This window comes from Canis aureus, chromosome Y (assembly GCF_053574225.1).
Source record: "Canis aureus isolate CA01 chromosome Y, VMU_Caureus_v.1.0, whole genome shotgun sequence".
Taxonomy (NCBI): domain Eukaryota; kingdom Metazoa; phylum Chordata; class Mammalia; order Carnivora; family Canidae; genus Canis; species Canis aureus.
Window position 1 is genome coordinate 1,364,512 of NC_135650.1, and position 23,240 is coordinate 1,387,751.

The 23,240-nt window shown below is 41.7% G+C and overlaps 1 protein-coding gene and 1 long non-coding RNA gene across 3 annotated transcripts in view; one reads left to right on the forward strand and one right to left on the reverse strand.

Moving 5' to 3' along the window:
* Positions 1 to 494: 494 nt before the first annotated feature.
* The window catches only part of LOC144309392 (BCL-6 corepressor-like), a 42,118-nt gene continuing 19,372 nt past the window's right edge, over positions 495 to 23,240 (forward strand). Inside the window, exons 1-7 of one of the 2 annotated variants that reach the window (XM_077890464.1) lie at positions 495 to 3,283; positions 5,391 to 5,577; positions 15,264 to 15,512; positions 15,980 to 16,222; positions 18,322 to 18,620; positions 19,016 to 19,270; positions 20,370 to 20,536. In XM_077890464.1, coding sequence (XP_077746590.1) covers positions 542 to 3,283; positions 5,391 to 5,577; positions 15,264 to 15,512; positions 15,980 to 16,222; positions 18,322 to 18,620; positions 19,016 to 19,270; positions 20,370 to 20,536 — 4,142 coding nt within the window. In that variant the 5' untranslated portion in view covers positions 495 to 541. Of the gene's footprint in view, positions 3,284 to 5,390; positions 5,578 to 12,838; positions 12,953 to 15,263; positions 15,513 to 15,979; positions 16,223 to 18,321; positions 18,621 to 19,015; positions 19,271 to 20,369; positions 20,537 to 23,240 lie in introns of those variants that run through there. The other variant, XM_077890465.1, reaches the window with a different exon arrangement.
* On the reverse strand, positions 5,344 to 12,804 carry LOC144309393 (uncharacterized). The gene is made up of 3 exons (XR_013375398.1): positions 12,709 to 12,804; positions 12,285 to 12,409; positions 5,344 to 5,498 (listed from the first exon to the last, which is right to left on the reverse strand). It is a non-coding gene; the product is annotated as an uncharacterized LOC144309393 (long non-coding RNA).

Consider the following 23,240-nt stretch of genomic DNA (forward strand, 5'->3'; position numbering starts at 1 on the left):
TGAAATATTGCCTTCCAACATCCTACAAGCCAATCCTAACAGGCCTAAAGAGGGGTAGTGTGAGTTATATGCTCCCTGAGGGTATTTCAGAGAATATTGGAAATCCTGTCTTATCAATTGAAACAATTAGTTTTTGCTGAGAAGATAAAATTTCTATAGTGTAATAGATGACCTAATTAACATACAGGCTTTAAGTGAAAAAGTATCAAAACTTTAATGAAGTTAAAAAAAAAAGTGAAAAAGTATCAAGCTTTAATATTGGTTGAATGGAGGTGTGAAGGAAACAGTCACCAAAGCAGCCCATTGCCCTAAGAAAGACATTTTTAAGGGGAAAAAGCAAGCCTTTTGTATATATTATTTTTAGTTTATCTTTAATGTTTCTTGCTGTAACGTTAGGCTACCGTTACAGTAAACCAATTTGCAGATTCTCTTCAGCTTGGATGCTGCTGCTTTTAGAAATGTCTAAGTAATATCCATGTTCTTCTTTTGCAAAGGTGAGTGTGACTACAGCCCATTAGATTGTGGCTTACAAGCACTGCACATGGACCACACACACCTGATTGGGGAAGGGCCCAATGTCCCTGAAAACATCATCTGTTCTAGCCTTTGTGGATTAAACTCAGAGAAAGGTCAAGAGGCTGTAATGAGCACTTCAGGTGGTCTTGGATTTTCTCCTGAGAGCAGTCCAGAAATACAGTTTAATCCAGATACATCTGAGACAGCCACTGTTTCTGGAAAACCACCAAATGACTTAAGTGCTATTAACAAAACACCACCTACAATGCAAAAAAGTGCTATGCCCAGAGCAGAAACAGTAAGCTTGAATAGTCCTCTCAGTGAAAAACAGAGCCCTTTCAACATCAGTCATGCTAGTTATTTGCAATTGCCCTGGGTCAGTGGTTACATGGCAGGTGCCACACCAGCTGTCTACCCTTTCCATGACTCACCAAATAAATATTCACTGAACATGAACAAGACCTTGCAACCTCAGCAGTCCTGTAACTTGGCCCGGCCACTGTATTCTCCAGTCTGCACAAATGAAGAGCATTTTCTTTACTTGCCACCACCTAAATACATCAGTCCTAACGTGCCATCATCCCTGGCTTCACCTGTAAGGCTTTCAGTGCCTTTGGCCTCCCCAGATATCTCACCTTTGGTCCACTGCACAGACAAAAAACTGCCCTGGAACATGGGTATCAGTCCTGCAAACCCCATCAATTCCCAAGCTTATCCTCACATGCAGAACAGTGAGCAGCCTGGGTTGATCTCTGCCAAGGTAGTAACCAGTGACCTGGTAGGAGACACATCCCTACTGCTATCTTCCTTGCCTCAGCCTTCATCACGAATCCACCTTCCCTCCCAAGGTGCAGAAACCTACCCGGAACTCTACAAGCAGTACACCAGCCTTTCTCCCTCTGTTTTAGGTACCATGTCAAAGCCAGACATGCTACTTAGCTGCAAGTTTTCTACCACTAGTTTTTCCAACAATACATATCCAAAGGATCTTGAAAGTGCTCAGCAAGTTCCTGAGCTTACCCAGAAAACAGCAAGTCAAGACAGAATAGATGGCAGCTCATTTCCTGTGTTGGAGAAGGAGATTGTTGAGAAAGACATCATTGATAAACCCATAGACTTGTCTACCAAAGTGGTTGATGTAGATACTTCCAAAGCTGACTACTTGAAAAAGAGAACTCCCATGATCATTGCTCACAGTAAAACTGGAAGTGGCTTAGTGCTCTCTGGAAGTGAGATTCTTAAAGAAACATTACCTCCAGAAGGTGGCTGTACTATGTATAAACCTGAAATCATTAGTACAGCTTCCTTATCCTGGGTGGTGCCTGCACAGAGTCCTCATGAAGACAAGAAAAGTAAAGATATACTACTGAAAAACAAGGCTTCAGACTGGGCAATACCACAGCACCAGAATTTTTTATATCCCAATATGGGTGTCACAGATGCTGTAATAACTAACACTTTGGGGTCAGCATTTACTACAGGCCAGCAACCCTGTGTGTTGCCAGCCCTGAATGCTAGTACAGATGGATGCAAGGCCAGCAGTAGCTCCACAGACACAATGCCATCCATCATCTGGCATATGGGCCAATGCTTAACCATGCCTGCACAGTACAGTGGAGATAACAACATCAAGGGTGCCAAACACAACAACTCAGATCCAGGCTGCAGAGGAATCCAGAATGACTTCCTGTCAAGCTCAATATCTCCATCTCCAAATAAGGCTCTCATTAGGTCCCCAGCAGTTCTCTACCCCAGGAGTTACATACCTTTTCCATTGCCTGAAGGCACTCCTATAAGTACTGTCTCCATACATGGCAGGGGACTTGCCTATCCTCACTCAGTTTTGGGACCCAGTCTGTTTCCTGAGAACCTTGCCCCAAAGTGTGGGCTGCCCCATAGGTTGCCCAAAAGCTGGCCTGAGTTTGGAACCTATGAACATACATTGAGGGAGTTTGGCATGGTGCATCCTGTATCTCAAACACCCAGAGAGATTACTAAAGAGGAGAAATTAGAGAAGTGGTCCCCGTCTCATGAGACAGCTCCATACAAGGACTCAACTCTCCAGAACCAGTTTTCCAAGATGTTGGAAACTAGCAACAGCAAGTTACATTCAGAAGTGCCTCCTAACATAGAACCAGGCCCTCCTGTTGTCAAGTGTGGCAAACCTCTGTATGTAGATCTTCTGTGGAAAGAGCCAGATGCTAAAACCTACTCGAATATGTCCAAATCGGGCTTCAGAGATGAGAATGTGGGCCAGAACATTGAGTCCATCAAGTCCCCTACTGACACAGACTTGCAGCCACACCACAATTTCATTACCCTCAGAGAGAAGTTGGGGAGCATCAGTGATATCCATGAAGCTTATGCTGTCAAACAGGTCCCAGGCCAGTCACTGTTCAGTTTAACAAAGAAGAATATTCCAGCAGAAACCAAGAAGGAGGAGCTAGGGTTGGAAGTCTCAACTCCATTCCTGGAGCCAGCTCTGGGTAGTGGGGGTCACATTGTGACTTTTGGTAAAATCCAAGAAGATCCCAGGGCATTTTGTGTAAGTAGTGCTGCATCAAGTGTGAATGTTGCCCTCACTCCTAAGAAGGATGAAGCTGCTGAGGCAGAATCCAATGATGGCAGAGTCCTGAAACGAAAGTCATCTAAGCTGGCAAAGAGAATAGCAAACTCTGCTGGTTATGTTGGTGACCAGTTCAAGTGTGTCACTACTGAACTATATGCAGATTCTAGCCAACTTGGTCGTGAGCAACGGGCCTTGCAGGTAAGCACCTCTACTCAGATTTCAGTAGCTTTTCCAATTCTCACGTTTTTTTTTAATATGTAATGGTGTCTGGGGGAGTATAATAGGGCAGGACATCAGATTTAGTTAATAAAGCTTACGATAATATAAATAATATAAATGTATTAAATGTGTCCACTAAGGGGACATAAATGATTGCACTCAGGAGGTTTATGTGTCTGGATACATTAAGTTGTTCTGCAGATATTAAGAGGAATCCAGTCAGGGAAGCCCAGGTGGCTCAGCAGTTTAGTGCCGCCTTCAGCCCAGGGCGTGATCCTGGAGATCCAGGATTGAGTCCCACATTGGGCTCCCTGCATGGAACCTGCTTCTCCCTCTACCTGTGTCTCTGCCTCTCTCACTCTCTCTGTGTGTTTCTCATGAATAAATAAATAAAATCTTTAAAAAAAAAGAGGAATCCATTCAAACACTGCTAACATAAGTTTTAAATATTGCAAAGGATATAAAAATACTGCATGATGTTCACATATCAATTTGATTTATCCACTCTTACTAAACATTAGAAAATGTCAAGAATGGTTCTCCTTACACTGCCTTACATGAGTCTTTTGGAGATTTATAGCAGCAGGATGTCTGGAATTCATGCAACTTTCCTGCATATACACACAAGATCCCTTAAATGGGATGTGACTTGCACTTTACTCTGTAAGTGAATTATAGTTCACTTTGTTTTTCAAATATTCCTTTTTTTAAAGTTAAATAAAGCCAAATTGGTTTTGTAATATCATGAGAAGAGTGGGTTCATATTTTTAAAAAATGAAGTAAGGATGAATGTAAATATTAAGAAACTATTATTTTGTTTGTCTGCCACTTAGTATGGGTTGTTTCTGTTTTCAAATTTAATTATGGTAATATTATGTAAACTTTTAGACTTAAATTTCATTTTTAAGTACATAAAGATAAGTTTATAGTATGTTTATCTTTATTTTTTCCATTTTGTTTTTTTTTTTAAATTTTTTTTATTGGAATATCACCCAGTGCTCATCCCATCAAATGCCCCCTCAGTGCCTGTCACCCCATCACCCCAACCCCCCACCCACCTCCCCTTTCACTACCCCTGTTTATTTCCCAGAGTTAGGAGTCTGTCATGTTCTGTCATCCTCACTGATATTTTCACTTATTTTCTCTCCTTTCCCCTTTATTCCCTTTCACTATTTTTTATAGTCCCCAAATGAATGAGACTATATAATGTTTGTCCTTATTCAATTGACTTACTTCGTTCAGCATACAGTTCTATCCACATCGAAGCAAATGATGGGTATTTGTCTTTTCTAATGGCTGAGTAATATTCTATTTTGTTCTTATATGTATTTTTATTTAACTTATCCTCAAAACCAGATGTCTGATAGACAGGGCCAACAAGCACAAGAGAAAATGTTCCACATCACTGGCCATCAGGGAAATACAAATCAAAACCACCTCACACCAGTGAGAATGGGGAAAATTAACAAGACAGGAAACAACAAATGTTGGAGAGGATGTGGAGAAAGAGAAACCCTCTTGCACTGTTGGTGGGAATGTGAACTGGGGCAGCCACTCTGGAAAACTGTGTGGAGGTTCCTCAAAGAGTGAAAAATAGATCTGCCCTGCGACCTAGCAATTGCACTGCTGGGGATTTACCCCAAAGATACAGATGCAGTGAAACACCAGGATACACCCCAGTGTGTATAGCAGCAATGTCTACAATAGCCCAACTGTGGAAGGAGCCTTGGTGTCCATCGAAAGATGAATGGACTGTATGTTGGCAATTTGAACACCAATAAAAATAAATTTATTATTAAAAAAAAGAAAGATGAATGGAGAAACAAGATGTGAGAGAGATATATATATATAGGCAAATTGAACTCCAATAAAAAGAAATTTAAAAAAAGAAACAAAAACAAATGTCTGTTTACAGTAGTGTATGTAGATATGCAAAAAAATATATATATAGCATGTTTGGTTATACCTGAGACATTATGAAAAAATTAGCAAAACTTTATTTCATTAATTGCAAGTTTTTCTTAGTAAAGTGACTTAGTTTTAAGAAAAGTACTTTTATTTAAATATACCTCCATTGTCTTTCTAGCGTGCAATGATGCGCTTCTCAGAGTTGGAGATGAAAGAGAAGAGAGGTAACCTCCCAATGACCAAAGACTCTGAAGTGTGTACATTTAGCTCTGCTGACTGGGGAAGGCTGAAAAGAAATAAGGACAAAAAGCCAATGTTATTAACATCGGAGGAGGCCATCACTGGCCAGAATAACAGTGAGACATGTAAGTAAACTCAACCAGCTTTTGTGTTGTGCTACAACTATGAGAATGAATTGACTCAATTTCGAGCTGAGAAAAGTTAAGATGATTACATTCTATAATTTTAGGTTAAGAGCTTTATTACAGCTTATTGTCCAGTTAGTAGCTGCTAGGCTATTCTTCCCAGCCATGAATCAAGGCCTCTTGTTCTTTTAAATGTTGTGGCATCTAGTAATAAAACACCTAGGAAAAAAAATCCTAGGACATATTTTTAATTAATTAATTAATTAATTCTCTTTTTTTGAATTTAAATTCTGGGTAGTTAACATACACTACAATATTGGTTTCTGGAGTGGAATTTAATGACTCATCATTTATATTTAACACCCAGTGCTCATCACAACAGGTTCTAAATCCCTCTCACCTATCTGTTCCACACCCACTGACCTCCCTTCCAGCAACCCTCACTGTGTCCTCCACCATTAAGGGTCTTTTATGGTTTGTTTCCCTTTCTCATTTTTTATTTCCCTTAACTATGTTCTTATTTTTTTTCTTAAATTTCACATATGAATGAAACCATATGATGATTGTCTTTTTCTTATTGACTTATTTTGCTTAGCATAATACCCTTTAGTTCCATCCATGTCATTGCAAACAGTAAGATTTCACTCTTTCTGATAGACGAGTAATACTACATTGTATATATGCCATATCTTCCTTATACATTCATCAAAGGACAGATGCACTCTTTATCCCTAGTTTGGTTAATGTCAACATTGGTGCTATAAACATTGGAGGGCAGGTGCCCCTTTGAATCAGCATTTTTGTATCCTCTGAATGAGGATACAACCTACCTCTAGTAGGGTAACTGCTAGGTCATAGGGTAGCTCTTTTTATAACTTCTAGAGGAATCTCCATACTGATTTCCGGAGTGGCTGCATCAGCTTTCATTCCCACTAACAGTGTGAAAGGGTTCCCTTCTGTCCCCATTCTGCGAACATCTGTTATTTCCTAAATTGTTGATTTTAGGGATTCTGACATGTGTGATGAGGTAGTACCTCACTGTGGTTTTGATCTGTATTTCTGTGATGATGAGTGATGTTGAGAATCTTTTCATGTGTCTGTTATCCATTTGGATGTATTCTATGAAAAAAATGTGTCTATTCATGTCTTCTGCCCATTTCTTAATGGGTTATTTGGGTTTTGGGTGTTGAAATTGAATAAGTTCGGTATGCTTTTCCATTTCTTTCTGTCTATTCAATTTTTTCATAAGTGTTTCAATTCTTCAGAGTACAGATCTTTAGTTAAGTTTATTCCTACATGTCTTATTGTTTTTGGTGCTGTGGCAAAATGGGATCCGTTGATTTCTTTTTTCTGCTTTTTTATTGATGAATATAAATTCAGCAGATTTCTGCACATCGATTTTACAGTCTGCAGGATTTCTATATCAGTTATAGGAATTTTGTAGTGGAGTCTTTTGGGTTTTCTACATACAATATTATGTTGTCTGCAAATAGTGAAAGTTTGGCTTCTTCCTTGCTAGTTTGGATGCTTTTATAAATTCTTTCTGTTATCTGATTACTGAGCCTTGTTAAATAGTAAGACTGAGAGTGTTCTTGCCCCTCAGGAAAAGCAGTCAGGTTTTCTCCACTGAGGAGGAGGATAGCTGTGGATCTTTTATAACATGGCCCTAATGATGTTTATGTATGTTACATCTCTAATACTTTGGTGAAGGCTTTAAGAACAGATGCCATATTTTTGTCAAATACTTTACTGCATCTAATGAGAGGATCCTATGGCTTGTATCTTTTCTTGTATTAATGCAATGTATCACTTGGATTTATTTGCAGATGTTGAACCAACCTTACAGACCAGGAATGATTTTCACTTGCCTGTGATGAATAAGTCTGTGTTCTTTTTTTTAGGTTGTATTTATTTATTCATGACACACATAAAGAGAGAGAGGCAAAAACATAGAGGGAGATGTAGGCTCCTTATGGTGATCCTGATACAGAACTCGACCCTAGGACCCTGGGATCATGACCCAAGCCAAACGCAGACACTCAATGACTGAGCCACCCCAGCCGTCCCAATAAGTCAGTTTTTAAAAGGTTTTATCTTTATATATATTTGCAAGATTAGAAGACAAACAGAGAAGGACAAACAAACACTGTGCTGAGTGTGGATCATAAAAAGGGGCTTGATCCCACAACCTTGAGGTCATAAACTGAGCCAAAATCAAGACTTGGACTCTTAGGATCTGAGTCATGCATAATTCTTTTAATGTACTGTTGAATTTGATTTGCTAGTGGGATCTTTGTCTTAATTTAGATTATACTGGCCTTGTAAAGGAGTTGGGAAGTGTTTGTTTCATATTTTTTAGAAAAGTTTGAGAAGAATAGGTATGAAGGCTTCCTTAAATGTCTGGGAGAGTTCCTCTGGGGAGCTATCAGCCTAGGACTTCTATTTTTGGGGAATGATTTGATTACTGATTCAATTTTTTTTCTGGTTGAGGTGTAATCAAATTTTCTATTTCTTCCTGCTTTAGGTCTTGTAGTTTGTATGTTTCTTGGAATTTGTCCACTTCTTCCAGAATGCTCAGGTTATTGGTATATGATTTTTCATAAGACTGTCTTATAATTAATTATATTTCCGTGGCATTGGTTGAGATCTCTCCTCTTTCATTCATGATTTTATTTAGGTTCTTTCTCTTTTCTTTTTGTTAAGTCTAAGAGTCTAGCAATCTTGTTAATTTGATTTAACGAAGAGCCCCCCCCCTTTTTTTTAATCTATTCTGCTGTTTGTTTGTTTTATATCATTCATTTCTGCCTCCTCTTGTTTCTCTTTTCCTGCTGGATGTAGCGTCTCCTTGCAGTTCTTGTCCCAACTAACTTAGTGTCAGGGTAGGTTGTGTCTTGAAGACTTCTGCTTCTTGATGAAGGCCTGCCTTGCTAGAGACTTCCCACTTAGGACCACTTTTGCTGCATGCCAAAGGTCTTGGACTTCCCAGTTTTCCTTTTCCTTTGCTTGCATGTATTTGGGCTTAAATTCTTTGATTTCCTGCTTGACCCATCCATTCTTTAGTAGGACATTCCCTAACTTCCATGTCACTCTGGTCCTTCCCAATGCTTTCTTGCCATTGATGTCAAGTTTCATAGCATTGTGGCCTGAAAATATGCATGGTAGTATCTCAGTCTTTTAGTACCAGTGGAGCCCTGATATGAGACCCAGATTCTTCATGTGCTTTGGAAAAGAATGGATATTCTGCTGTTTAGGAGGAAATGTTCTGAATATATGCATTAGGTCCATCTGGTCTAGGGTGTCCTTCCAAGCTCTTTTTCCTTCTTGATCTTCTACTGAGAGCAACTTTCCATTGCTGTCATGGGGTTTTCTCTCCCCTCCTATTATTATCGTATGATTATTAATGAGTCTTTAAGGTTGTGATGTATTGAGTTCCATACATGTGGCTTTTTCCATGTCAGAGGCCTAGATATGGTCCATTGTTAAGATCTTCTTTTTTTTTTGAGAGAGAGAGAATTTTAAATTTTTATTTATTTTTATTTTTTTAAGTAATCTCTACATCCAGTGTGGGGCTTGAACTCCTCACCCCAAGATCAAGAGTTGCATGCCTCACAACTCAGCCAAACAGGTGCTCCCCCCAAAAAAATTTTATTTGAAAAATGATAAGGTAAACTTTCTAGAGGATGCATAATCAACTTAAAAACGAAAGAAAGGGGGCCAGACATCATTGTTAAAACCTTCTTGTTTGGCAGACCCCTTTAGTAGGACATAGCATCCTGCTGCATCTCTTCTAACATTTTTTGGTCAAAACTCTAATTTGTTCAAAAGAAGTATGGCTATTCTAGCTCTCTCTGGATATTCCTTAGCCTGGTAAAGCTTCTCCACCCTCTCTCTGTCAATGAGAAGGTGGATTTGGGTTAAAAAGGAGTCTGTTGTAGGCCAGATATCGGTAAGTCTTGTTGTTTTCTTTTTTTGTTTGTTTTGTTTTTTATCAATTCTGCTGTCCTAAGTCTGTCAACTGAAGCATTTAGTCCTTTAATATTCACAGTAGTGATGGAGAGAGATGCATTTAGTGCCACTGTATAACCTGTCAAGTTGTTGTTCCTGTAGATTGTCTGTGTTTCTTTCTAGTTTTTGTTACATTTGGTCTCTAGTTCAACTCAGAGGGTGCCCTTTATTAGTTGTAGCATGGCTGGTTCAGTGATGCTAAACCCCTTTTGTTTTTGTTGGTCATGGAAACTCTTCATCCCTCCTTGAATTCTGAATGACAGCCTTGCTGGCTCAGGGAAGCTTGGCTGCATATATTTCCCATCTAGCATACCAGTCTATCATGCCAGTCCTTTCCTGGCCTGCCAGATCTCTGTGGACAGCCCTGCTGCCAACCTTATGTGTTATCTGTGTCGGTTCCAGACCTCTTCTCCCCAACTGCTTTCAGAGTTTTCCCTTTCTCTTTGTCATTTGCAAGTTTCCCTCTGATAGGTCATGGGGTTGACCTCTTTCTGCTGAATTTGAAGGTATTTCTCTACGTAGGCCTTTTGGACTCAAATGCCCATGTCCTTTCATATGTTAGGGAAATGCTCAGCTGTAACTGGTTCTAGTAAATCTTCCTCACCCTTTCCCTGCGCTGTGCTCTCTTCTTTTTCCTGAGTCTAGTACAATGTGGATATAGTTTTATGGAATATCCAAGTTCCCTCAGTGTACTTTGTGATGTAGGAGTTTTCTTGTCCTGTTCCTCCTCAACCTCATTCCGCCCCCCGCCCCCAATTAATTTCTCAACTAGGTCACTGATGGACAATTTTGATTCTTTCTTTGTTTTTATGGTCTCCACATGGCACTGCCTCTTGGTTCCACAAGTTTTATTTCAGCCCAACTAGATTTGAGGGGGTTTTGTCTCTAGAGTGAGGGGGGTTTCTAGTGTCTTCACTGCTTTTTTGAAAGCTCTGGTAGTATGTTTCAGTTGTTTCAAATGCTAGTTCTTTCATCTGACTTATTTCCATATGGGATCCATCCTTGGCTGTGGGGAAGACATCTTCTTCTTCCATTAGGGGTAAATTTCTCCATCAGGTCATTTTTGTCCAGAAAAGGAAAGAAAGGAAAAAGACCTTTAATAGCAAAACAAATATAACAGTAGTAGTACCCGCAGCGGCAGCAGCCACAACATGAAAAACCTCAAAAAGAGATCCTGGGTGTGTTTTGGCCTGCTTATTCCAGAAAGAAGATCACAAACTAAGAAGAAAAAGCAAGAGCACTTCGAAAAGAACCTTAAATGTAATAGCTATATAGATGTGTATCTGGAAAGTATAAAACTGAAAAGAGAAAGAGAAACCCCACCCTGCAAAAAGGAAAACCATGAAAAAAGCAAGACATGTTTAAGTATAAAGTACAGCTGAAAATTTACAAAAGGTATTTGAAGATGAAGAAAACAATGAATAGAAAACAGCTGAAGATCACAAGTATGTGGAATGCTTGGTCCCTGTCTCCCTGAGGGTGAGAGCAGAAGCTTGGCAGTTGCCTACACTGGAGAGACATGCTGGTGCGAGCCTGTGAGCAGGAGCAGGCATCAGTTGGTGCTGGGCTTGCAAGGAAGGGGCCTGTGGCACAGTTGGGCTGCTCTGGTGGCCTTGCCTCAGGGGAAGGGCTTCTGGCTCAAGGGCCTGGGGAGGCAGGGCTTGGTTGTAAGTGGCTGCGGCCTGCCCTAGATTGCGCTGTGTTTCCATGACCTGCATGGCTTCTGCATGGGTGGCTGGGATGTTTCTGGTGGGGGGCCTCCCTGTGCAGGCCCCTTCTGACAGGTCGTAGCCCCTGAATCCCCAGTGAGCCCTCATGCAGGAGCATCAATCACCGTGGTATCCCCAGTTTCCATCAGAAATCGGCGTACCTTCTGCGCATGCGCGCATGCCTGTGTGTGTGTGTGTGTGTGTGTGTGTGTGTGTGTGTGTGTGTATGTGTATGTTCACGGAAGTTCTTGCCCGCAGTTTCCGCCGTCGCGGGCAGGCGGCTAGGTTCCTGAAGTGCAAGTCTGATGCACCCAGTGGGCAGACCCCCACCCACACCCGCACCCTCACCCCCAGGTGCTGTTCCTCCCTCCAGTCTTCTGCCTTTGGCTGCACGCCTCCCAGGAAGGCACTTACAGGACGGCGCAGCCCTTGCCACCTTCAGGCAACACAGAGCCCAGGGCTCACCTCACTGTTTGTTGTGAGATGCCCTCCAGGCTGCCCCTAGGGCATGAGGAGAGGGAAGCCCCCAGACAGCACCCCTTCTCCTGACCCTGCCCAGGAACCTCAGGCTAACTGCGCTGTCACACTGTCGATAGCGCTCCAAGTTGCCATCTGACCACCTAGGGGTCAGGTCGGGGCATACCCATCCTGGCCCACGTCCACATGGTTGCACTCCCTGTGCTGCCTAGGATCCATGGCGGTGGCCACCTCACACTGACTCCCCACCTGCTGCCAGATCCCTGCCTGGGTCTCTGGCGATTCAGGTCTGGGCATCATCTCCCTTCCCAAATGGGGTGGCCCTTCTCCCAGTACATGTGCCCGGCCCTGCTGCTGGGACCTCGCCCTCAGTGATTTGTCTTGGGGGTTCACAATGATCTGACGGCCAGCAGATTCTGTGTGTTGGAGCCAACACGCTTTGTGTCCCCAGACATATTCCCCTTGATAACAACTCCAGAAAAATTGTTTTCCCAGTTGTAATGACCTTGAACTTACTAATAATTTATTACAGAAGTCCACTTTTCCTGAAGGCCATCTTCAAAAAGTGAGGAAGCCTGAAAGTACCATGGTCTTGATTTTCTTTTTCTCTGTATTGTGCAGGGACCGCCATTAAATATTTCCTTTTTAAATCGAAAAATGAGTTAAGATTCTCTTCAAACCTGGGAGATTTGTTAATAGGAACAATATTGATAAGGACCTAGTCAGTTAGATCCCCCCCTTTTTTTTAAATTCAGCATATTCTTGTCTGCCACCTATTTGCATGCAGAAGTCTAGCATCTGTTTGTTCACAATGTGCAAGCTGTATAGATGGAAGGAACTGGAAGAAACTTGAGACAAAATCAATGGAACATTGGCATGCCTCTTCTGTGGAGGTTCTTAATGTTAACAAGATTAATATTTGCTCTGGTATTGTAGTTACCTGCAGGACAGGTACTTTGGTAACTCTGAAACTTATCAATACTCTACCATTAAGCCCTAAGTAGGCATGATGGAACAGACATTACTTTGCTGCCATAGCGACATGTAAATATTGCTCTGGTGATGCTTTTGTGAGGTAGTGGTATGGAACTATGATGAATTATGGGATGCGTATGCTGTGAGAGAGCCAGTGTTAAGCTATGAACACAGCCACTGTCATATATGCCTAGCTGGCATGTCCAATGGTACATGACTTCCTGCTTCTGAAGGGGTGAAAAGTAGGAACAAGGATGGCACAGCCTGATGCTTTGGAGTCATGCATCTTTCTTTCTCTTGTATCAACAAGGGTAATCCTTTGGGTAGTAGTTAAATTTACCTTATTTGACAAAGTCTAAGTTGAGATGTACTGTAGTTACTGTAGTGTGCCATGGAGCCCCTGTGCCCTGGAGGTGATAGCCCATCTGTCTTAGGCAGTTTGGGGTGGTGTTTATCATGACAATGATGAAGGTGGTGATGATGATATTTAATGTCTGGGATGACTTCAGTTATTGAATAAGGATCCTTGCCACGAAAGGTGATACTGAAAACTTCTCAATTATCATTCATTTTTTCTTATAATGGCTCAGGGGGCAGTTTGGGGGAAGGTGTGGGTGGATCTATCTTGGTAAAAGAATGTCTTGCAAAAAAATGGAAAGAATGCAGCTACACCTGTTTATGGGAGAGTGATTTCAGTGTATCCCAAGTCTTCAATGGAAGGTTCCTGATTATACACCAGGATGAGGAACTACAGTTATCATATTGAGGGGTCCCTGGATACAAGACAGGAGAGGACTATCTGGGATATCAAGGACAGGAATGTCATTCCTAGCTGAACACCCATGGCAAGTGCCTGTATGTCATGCTTCCTGTCTTGGTGGGTGAAGGGGTGCCCTCCATACCCAGGCTGATTTACTAGGTCAGAGTAGGAGATACTGACTATTATGGCAAAAAACGCAGGCATGTTACATATAAACTAATTTCTTCTGCGAGGATGATGGAGTGATGGTGAAAACTTCATGGGAAAACCATTTGGAGAAAGGTGCCTCTTTAGGAATAGTCAAGACTCTCAGAGATCAGGTGGCCACAACTAGACCTGGAGTTAAAATGTTAAATGTGAGGCACCTGGATGGCTCAGTTGGTAAAGCATCCGCCTTAAGCTCAAGTTGTGATCCAAGGGTCCTGGGATTGAGAGGGGTCTACATCGGGCTTAGCAGGGAGCCTTCTCTCTCTCTCTCTCTCTCTCTCTCTCTCTCTCTCTCTCTCTCTCTCTCTCCTTTTATTGGTATTTTTTATTGGAGTTCGATTTGCCCACATATAGTAATAACACCCAGTGCTCATCCCATCAAGTGCCCCCCTCAGTGCCGTCACCCAGTCACCCTGCTTCTCCTTCTCCTGTTCCTCCTGCTCCCCATGCTCATGCTCCCTCTCTGTCAGATAAATAAAATCTTTTTTAAAAAATGTAAGATGTGGAGGTGGAATTTGAAATACTAGGTGTTGAGAGATTCTTAACATGACCCTAAGGTATGTAGCAAGGGGGATAGAGTGATGTTCTGTGTTGCTTAAATAGTCATTCTGTTTTGCATTTGAAAGGCATTATGATATCAGCTAATTCTGACTTCAGCCACTTAGTTTGTGCCAGATGTGAAAGGAGACATGGACAATGAAGGGAATAGAACGTTGTTTTTTAGAGTGCCCTGAGATAGTTACATGTAAAGGAAGGGATAAGAATAAATTAGTGTTCTTATGGATATTCATAATGTCATTGAACTCTACTAGAGTCTAAAGGCCTTCCTCTGGGACAGAAAATGGGATGATCCCTTGAGTAACGTGAGAAAACAGGAGAGAGAAAGATTTGCAGTAATCAGATTGAGTTATGTTAAAGTTGCCTTTGAATTTCTACACATGCTAAGAAATATTTCCTTTGCCTTTGCTAATAAGCTCTTCTTCCCAGTACTCTTAGACTACTAGATATCCTTCCTTCCTCTCTTGCCAGTTTCAGCAGCAGCTTAGTCTCTAGGTCCAGAGCTCTGCAGCCATTCAAGAGAGACCATTGCTTCTGTCCATGAAGGACCTTACTTTCTTCCTGCACTATTTATCTGTCCAGTTTACTCATTATCTGTCCTCTCAACCCAAGTGAATATTGATATTTTCATTTGGAGATATGGCATGTCAGAGTTATGTCTTTATTACATTGGCTTTCCATTTACTGAAAGAGATAGCATTCCTGCCCCATAATGTCTCTTCTCATCTCCTTTCTTGGTTCTCTCATGCCTCCAACTATAAAAATGACAAAGTCACAAGTGTATGTGGTATATGAGGTATGGTATATGCAGTTCCAGTCTTGCTTTCTGCTTTAATTGCTACTTGTCTTTACCTGGGTTTCCTCTGGGGATCTGTTTCTGGGGATTTTATACTTCCAATGTGAATCTGTAGTCTATTGGCAGCAGATTATTTTGGGTATGGGAGTTCTGTTTTCTCATGACATTTGGGCCTTCATTGTCTTTTCTCCAAATCCAGGTGAAGATAGTGCTGTAAAGAAAGACAGTCTGTTTAAGGCCCCCAAAGACAAAAATCTTCCAGTGAAGAAGTACTTCATGAACAGGTGGCCCATGAACAAGTCACCTGCTATGAATATATTAAATGACCCTACCCTCCAGCTGGACAGAAAACGTAAACTATCAGGTAACAGCACTGACACCGAGATCACTGTTGAAGAAACTCCAGAGGAACCTCTGCAGAAAGCCAAACAAGGATGGACTTCCAAAGGTAAGCTTTGGCTTTTGCTGTGTGTTCAGTGGCCTGTGGGTGTAGCTGAAGTGGATCATCATGAGTCTTGCTGTTGTCCCTTCATATGGGCTGGGCACCCAGAGGAAGTCCTGCTGCAAAGTAGTGGACATCCTCATTTCCATCCTGGAGAACCACTCATACCTCTCCGCAAGCCAGATGTAGGAGGTCAAGGCAGAACATAGTCAAAGATGAATAGGTCCTCTCCCAAGACTTGGTGACATATATTAAGTGGAGGTGGTGACCACAGCCATCCACTCTACCACATTCATCAGTGATGTGGTAGGGGTCAGTTTGCCCTCTTCCAAAGAAGAAGGCTTTTTGATTAATTTGTGGTTATTTCTCCATTATATGAGTGATCTGAGGGTAAATGACAATTCTTCTTAGCAACCTAAAAGACCTACATGGTAATGACCTGACCAGACTGAGTGTGTGTTGTGAATTTACAGGGCTCCAGCCTAAGAAACAACAGCAGCTGCTGCACTTTAGAAAACGGTGGGAGCAACAGGTGTCAGCAGAAGAGAGCAAACCAGGCCAGAAAGGTGGGAAAGAAATGGCTCAAGAGGTTCAACCTGATGTCACTGCCCAGGAGAATAGCTGCTCCAAAGAAAAACCTCGCAGGGAAGGGGCAGAGGCCAAAACTAACAGAAACTTATCAGAAGAGTCCTTCAAATCCAGTGACCATCAACAAGGTATGCACAGTGCCTAACAGCTAGAGGATTGATCACCTACTGTGTTTGAAAGAGTACCCATGATCACTTAACTAAAGTTGACTAAGATGTAACAGGCAGAGAGTTTTCTCCTAACACTCCTCCAAGTCCACATTTTCTTCCACGATGTACAGTGCAGAGCACAGTTGACAGGGAAGAAGCTTCTCTTTCTCCAAAGCTGCCCACCCATCTGTTAGGTAGGAAAGGAAGTCTGAGTGACTCTGGGTGCTTGCCAGCACTCTCATTCCAGCCTCAGAGTGAGTCTCATTGCTAGGTCTGAGCATGCAGATTGGCAATCCTTGTGAAAGTCCTGCTCCCAAGCCCAGTGAGTTTGGGTAGGGAAGCAGCAAGGGTTACCATTTACTTCCTTGTCCCTGCCATATGAAGAAAGTTTTAAGTGGGAATTTTCTAGGTTAAGTGGGAATTCAAATTGTTGTTTGAATGTGGGATAGCCAAAACACTTAGGCTTTGAAATATAATTAGTATATCTTTAAAAACTTGAAGCTTATTTTTTTCCTTTCCCCTTTATTCCTTTTCACTATTTTTTATATTCCCCAAATGAATGAGACTGTATAATGTTTGTCCTCCGATTGACTTATTTCACTCAGCAGAATACCCTCCAGTTCCATCCACATTGAAGCAAATGGTGGGTATTTGTCATTTCTAATGGCTGAGTAATATTCCATTGTATACATAAATCACATCTTCTTTACCCATTCATCTTTCCATGGACACCAAGGCTCCTTCCACAGTTTGGCTATTGTGGACATTGCTGCTAGAAACATCGGGGTGCAGGTGTCCTGGCGTTTCATTCCATCCGAATCATTGGGGTAAATCCCCAACAGTGCAATTGCTGGGTCGTAGGGCAGGTATATTTTTAACTCTTTGAGGAACCTCCACACAATTTTCCAGAGTGGCTGCACCAGGTCACATTCCCACCAACAGTGCAAGAGGGTTCCCCTTTCTCCACATCCTCTCCAACATTTGTTGTTTCCTGCCTTGTTAATCTTCCCCTTTCTCACTGGTGTGAGGTAGTATCTCATTGTGGTTTGATTTGTATTTCTCTGATGGCAAGTGATGCAGAGCAATTTCTCATGTGCGTGTTGCCCATATCTGTGTCTTCCTCTGTGAGATTTCTGTTCATGTCTTTTGCCCATTTCATGATTGGATTGTTTGTTTCTTTGGTGTTGAGTTTAAGAAGTTCTTTATAGATCTTGGAAACTAGCCCTTTATCTGATATGTCATTTGCAAATACCTTCTCCCATTCTGTAGGTTGTCTTTTAGTTTGGTTGACTGTATCCTTTGCTGTGCAAAAGCTTCTTATCTTGATGAAGTCCCAATAGTTCATTTTTGCTTTTGTTTCTCTTGCCTTCATGGTTGTATCTTGCAAGAAGTTGCCGTGGCCAAGTTCAAAAAGGGTGTTGCCTGTGTTCTTCTCTAGGATTTTGATGGAATCTTGTCTCACATTTAGATCTTTCATCCATTTTGAGTTTATCTTTGTGTATGGTGCAAGAGAGTGGTCTAGTTTCATTCTTTCTTCTGCATGTGGAAGTCCAATTTTCCCAGCACCATTTATCTGGGTGGCTCAGCAGTTTAGTGCCTTCCTTCAACCCAGTGTGTGATCCTGGAGTCCCAGGATCAAGTCCCCCATTGGGCTCCCTGCATGCAGCCTGCTTCTCCCTCTGCCTGTGTCTCTGCCCTTCTCTGTGTATGTGTGTCTCTTGTGAATAAATAAATAAAATCTTTTTAAAAATGGAAAATAAAAACTTGAAGCTGGGCAGCCCTGGTGGCGCAGCGGTTTAGCGCCGCCTGCAGCCCAGGGTGTGGTCCTGGAGACCCGGGATCGAGTCCCACATCGGGCTTGTTGCATGGAGCCTGCTTCTCCCTCTGCCTGTGTCTCTGTCTCTCTCTCTCTCTCTCTCTGTGCCTCTATGAATAAATAAATAAAATTAAAAAAAAAAAAAACTTGAAGCTGCTCTAGTGACCAGTCCCAGTGATGGGTTTTTATTTCTTTACTGGCTGCAGTTGTACTTCATTCTTCTCATACTCTCTTTCTTCTGCATACCACCCCCCATTTTTAGGCTTTCCTATATTCTCTACTGCTCTGCCTGTGAAGAGTCTTTTATCCACCAGTATATGCACTCTACCGGCATCAAGTCTGCGTTCCAAACTACAGAAAATTAAAGAAAGTCAGAAGACACATGTGCTCTGCACAGATGAAAAGGATCGCCAAGCTGCCTCTGTACTGCAGAAATACACCAAGAACACTGAAAAACCATCTGGGAAGAGATTATGTAAAACCAAGCATTTAATCTCTCATGAATCCAGGCAGGACTTGGTAGTGCCAGCAGACAACTCTGTGGGCTATGATGATGACAAGGTATTTCCTCACACTTGTTGGCTACTACCTAGACAGTCCCCTTCAAATCAGGCTTGTACAGGCTCATCACACATTCCCTCCTTGCTAGTCCATTTGCTGACTGCTTTTCAAGAATAATACTTTTCCTTTTCCCGGCCTCCTCCCCCAAAAGTTACTTTCCTGTCCTAGGAGGCATGTCTCCTCTTTGTAGGGTAAGTGTCAAACTGGTAAAAATGAAACCTCTTCTCAGAACTCCTCTCTAAAAGCCTCCAAAATCACAACCCCTCATCCCTGCTGCCTCCCCCAAATGAAAGGGAAAGCTACATTCTTCCATGATGATTTCTGACATAGGTAGGAGGGGAAAAGGCAGATGTGAAAGATAGCCTTCAAAGTGTGTGCTACTTGCTTTTTAATAGGTGACCATTGGAAGAGTCAAAAAGCAGGAGAGGCCTCGTTCCAAGTATTATGTGCCACCAGGCAACTGGGATGAGAAGCCCATTTGTAGTTTGAAACAAATACTGCCAGCTTCCCAGTCCTCACAGTTGCTACACTCAAGGTCCTCTCCAGAGACTACCCAGTCACAGCCTATTCTGCCAGAAATGCGGAGACCTATGGTCAATAAGAATGCTGGTGAGACACTCTTGCAGCGGGCTGCCCAGCTTGGTTATGAGGTTGGTATCCTTGTTGGTGTCTAGATTCAGAAGATACTGATACTCCTCCCTGAGGCTGTATATGAGGTATACTGGCTGGGGCTGCACAAGGAGGGGCAAGGAACTCAGCACAGCCCCTTCTCCATCAGGAGCCCAGCTGGGAGTTCCAGCAGGATATTTGCATTAGCACCCCTTTGTGCTCCTTTGCCTTGGTAGTTTATTCATTAGTGTGAAAAGAAAGGCCTCTGAGATGTTTAGCCCATGTTCAGGTTTGTGGGCTAGGTTGTCATCTTCCAGTCTTGCTCACATATTTCTGATATAAACCCTCACATGACACAGGCTTGATGACTGTGGGAATTTTATTTTATTTAAAATTTATAAAGATTTTATTTATTTAATCATGAGACACACACAAACAGAGAGAGGCAGAGACACAGGCATAGTGAGAGGTAGGTTCCCTTCAGGGAACGCGATGCAGGACACCCATCACAGGACCCCAGGACCACACCCTGAGCCAAAGGCAGACACTCAACCACTGGGCCACTCAAGTGTCCCAACTGTGGGAATTTAATGATCCCTTTTGGATTCTGATTAGCAAGGGAGAGAGAAGTTATTGACTTTGTCATGGATTGTTTGTGCAGGGGTATACATATGGGAGAGCAGGTTAGGTGCTGAGGCAGATGCTGCCAGAGTGGGCAAATCCTCTTCTCTGTTTTCTGTTTTGGAGATTTCTGAATTGTCTGGAGAGAAGTCTCTGGAAGGGTTTTGTAGTTAACTCAGTTACTTGAATATGAGATCCAGGGACAGCAGTTGGTTTCCCAGGAGCTGAGAGGAGCACTACTACAAAGCCAGGGTGGATACTACATGTGGTATTGAGTACTTCTGATATGCCAACTGTTCTCTTATTACTAACTGTTTGTCAGGAAATAGATATGCTTGTAGCAAACTTGTGGTTATGCTCCCTCAGTAACATGTATACACCACCTACCCAAGCTGCAGGAGGTTGTTAGGCCTGAGGGTCATTGTCTTTGAAAGTAGGTAGTGCCAAGCTACAGAGAAGTCATTATGAGGTTCATTCTGCATTAACTTCTGGCAGCATTCCCCTTTCTCTTCTACACAGGAATTGGTGTTGTACTGCCTGGAAAACAACATTTGTGATGTGAATCATCAAGACAATGCTGGCTACTGTGCTCTGCATGAAGCTTGTGCAGGAGGATGGCTCCACATTGCTCAGCACCTTCTTAAATATGGTGCTGATGTCAACTGTAGTGCCCAGGATGGAACCAGGTTAGTGGACCTTGAGTGTCTTGTTGGGGCATAGGCAGTCATTCTCAGGTATGTGAAAGATACTCAAACCAAAGATGAGTGAAAACATTGATGGCAAGGTCCTGTAAAACTGCAAAATTCTGGAAACATACTTAAAACTTTCTAAGTTTATGGTACAAGAAAAAACTTTACCGAGTCAAAAGCACCGCAAATAGTACTTCCCTAGACAGCACTGTACTGGCAAAATCTGGCCCATAGAACATAACTACCTTGGAACCATTCTGTAGGCTATTGCAACTTCCAAGAACGCTTCAGTAGTTAATCTTGTTCAATTTCCACTCTTAGCACAGTAACAGATATCTGTCCTCCAGGAGTAATGCAGCTCTGTATCAGGCAGCTGTGTATGTGTTTTTGGAGCTTTATCAGTCAACTTCTAAGCACTATGGTGGGTACAGAAATATCTTATTACACAGATACTGGAAATCTGTGCTCATTGCTGCTTCTCTTCATGGAGGTACACAGAGAGAGGAGGGTAGCCATTGCTATAGGCCCCTCTTCCTCTAACTAAAGTGCTTTGTAATAGATGTAAAGAGCCCCTGTTAACTTTGTCTTTTACTCTTTTGCAAATTAAGCATTTAACAACTAGGACATTCAAAAGCAACCCCTTATGCAAGTGTATTTAGAATGTAACTGTAGACCCCAAGGAAAAGCCATGGGCCAGAATAGACCTGAAAGGACTTCATTTAAAAAAAAAAAAAGAAAAGAAAGGACTTCATTTTACTGCATGTTCCTCCCTGGCAATGAAGATGCTACAATTAAAACAACAAACAGCAACAAAAAGACTGCAGCAAGGTAGTAGATTATATGATTTACTTCTGTACTTTTCAACAGCAACAAAATCATAAGACGTATAAATGAACAAGTTTATATACAAAAGTATCACACATTCAAAGGAAAAACTCAGTAGAATTTGTCCTTGAGAAAGAATTCTGAAAGTGCCTCGATGGGTCAATCTGTTAAGCATCTACCTCCAGTTCAGGTTGTGATCCCAGAGTCTTGGAATCCAGCACTGAATGGGACTCCATGCTCAGCGGGGAGCCTACTTTTCCCTCTGCCTCTGTGCCTCCACTTGTGCTCTCTCTCTTTCTCTCAGATAAATAAAGTCTTAAAAAAATAAAAAAAAAACAATTATGTCTAGTAGACAAAAGTGGTAAAATAACTTAGCAATGCTCCAGAAACTAAAAGAACATATAGACAAAGAAAACAATGTATAAAAAGTGAAAATATCATTAAAGATGTAGGCCAGATAAAAAGGAACAATTCTACAACTAAAAAGTATGATAACTGAAATGAGAGCTGACCAAATGATTCAAAGGCTGGCTTCAGCAGGCAGAAAAATCACCAAAGTTGAAAATAGGACAATTGAATTACCAAATTGGAAGAACTCAAAGGAAATAGACAAAGAGGTAAAAGAACTAAGTATACTTGTTGAATACAGTCAATTGGATTAACATATGCTGCACAGGAGTTCCAGAGAGAAAAGAGAACAGAGAAAGGAGGCAGAGAAATTGTTGGTGAAACTTTTCCAAATTTGTTGGCACACATGCATATAAAGTAAGAAGTTCGGTGATCTCCAAACAGGATAAATTCAGAGACTCACATTACAATGAAATAGTTAAAAGCCAAACAGGGGAGGGTAGCAACAGAGAAGTGACCCTGCTCACGCACTTCTTTTCCTTAAGGTATCAGTCTATTTCTCAGCAGAAGGTTTACCTTGGAAAGGGTACAAAGCAGATATACTCAGAGGGCTAAAAGAAAAAGTGTAAACCAGGTATCCTATATCTATGAAAATGAACCTTTAATAATTAGGACAAATAGAAAAAAGCTCCGGGGCTTTGTTAGTTGTAGAAGCGTACTATAAGAAATGCTAAACAGAGATCCTTCAAATTCAAATAAACCACAATAGATGGTAAGTCAAAGTCCTATAAAGAAATAAAAATGTGTGAAAGGTATATACATAGAAAATTTAAATCTAGTTTTATTTTAAGTTTGGTTAGTAACTCTTTTGTTTTTGTTCTTTAAATGATTGAACAAACTAACTTACAGAAAATGCAATATTACTCCCTGTTTTGGAAAACATTTTGTATCAAGATAGAAGCCTATCACATCAATAACTGAAACAGGGATCCCTGGGTGGCGCAGCGGTTTAGCGCCTGCCTTTGGCCCAGGGCATGATCCTGGAGACCCGGGATCGAATCCCACGTCGGGCTCCCGGTGCATGGAGCCTGCTTCTCCCTCTGCCTGTGTCTCTGCCTCTCTCTCTCTCTCTCTGTGTGTGACTATCATAAATTAAAAAAAAAATTTTAAAAATAACTGAAACAGTTGTGGACTGAGCAGAGGGATTTTGGTTGATTGTGTTAATGACGTTAAGCTAGCGTAAATTCAGTTTAGGTGCTATAGCATAAGTGTGTTAAACGGAATCCCAAGGAGCAACAAAAGTCACTTACTACAAGCAAAAAATGAAATGAGAGGAGAATTAAAAGAGGTTAAAAGAATGGATGAAATACAGTCCATCCAGCTGTACGCATAAGACATTCACTTTTCTTCAAAACACATAGATCATATCAGATGATGGAATGGCACATTTCATACAAATACTACCCAAAAAGATAGAGAAGTACATATAGTCTTAGGCAAAATACAGCCTTAAACCAAAAAAAAAATG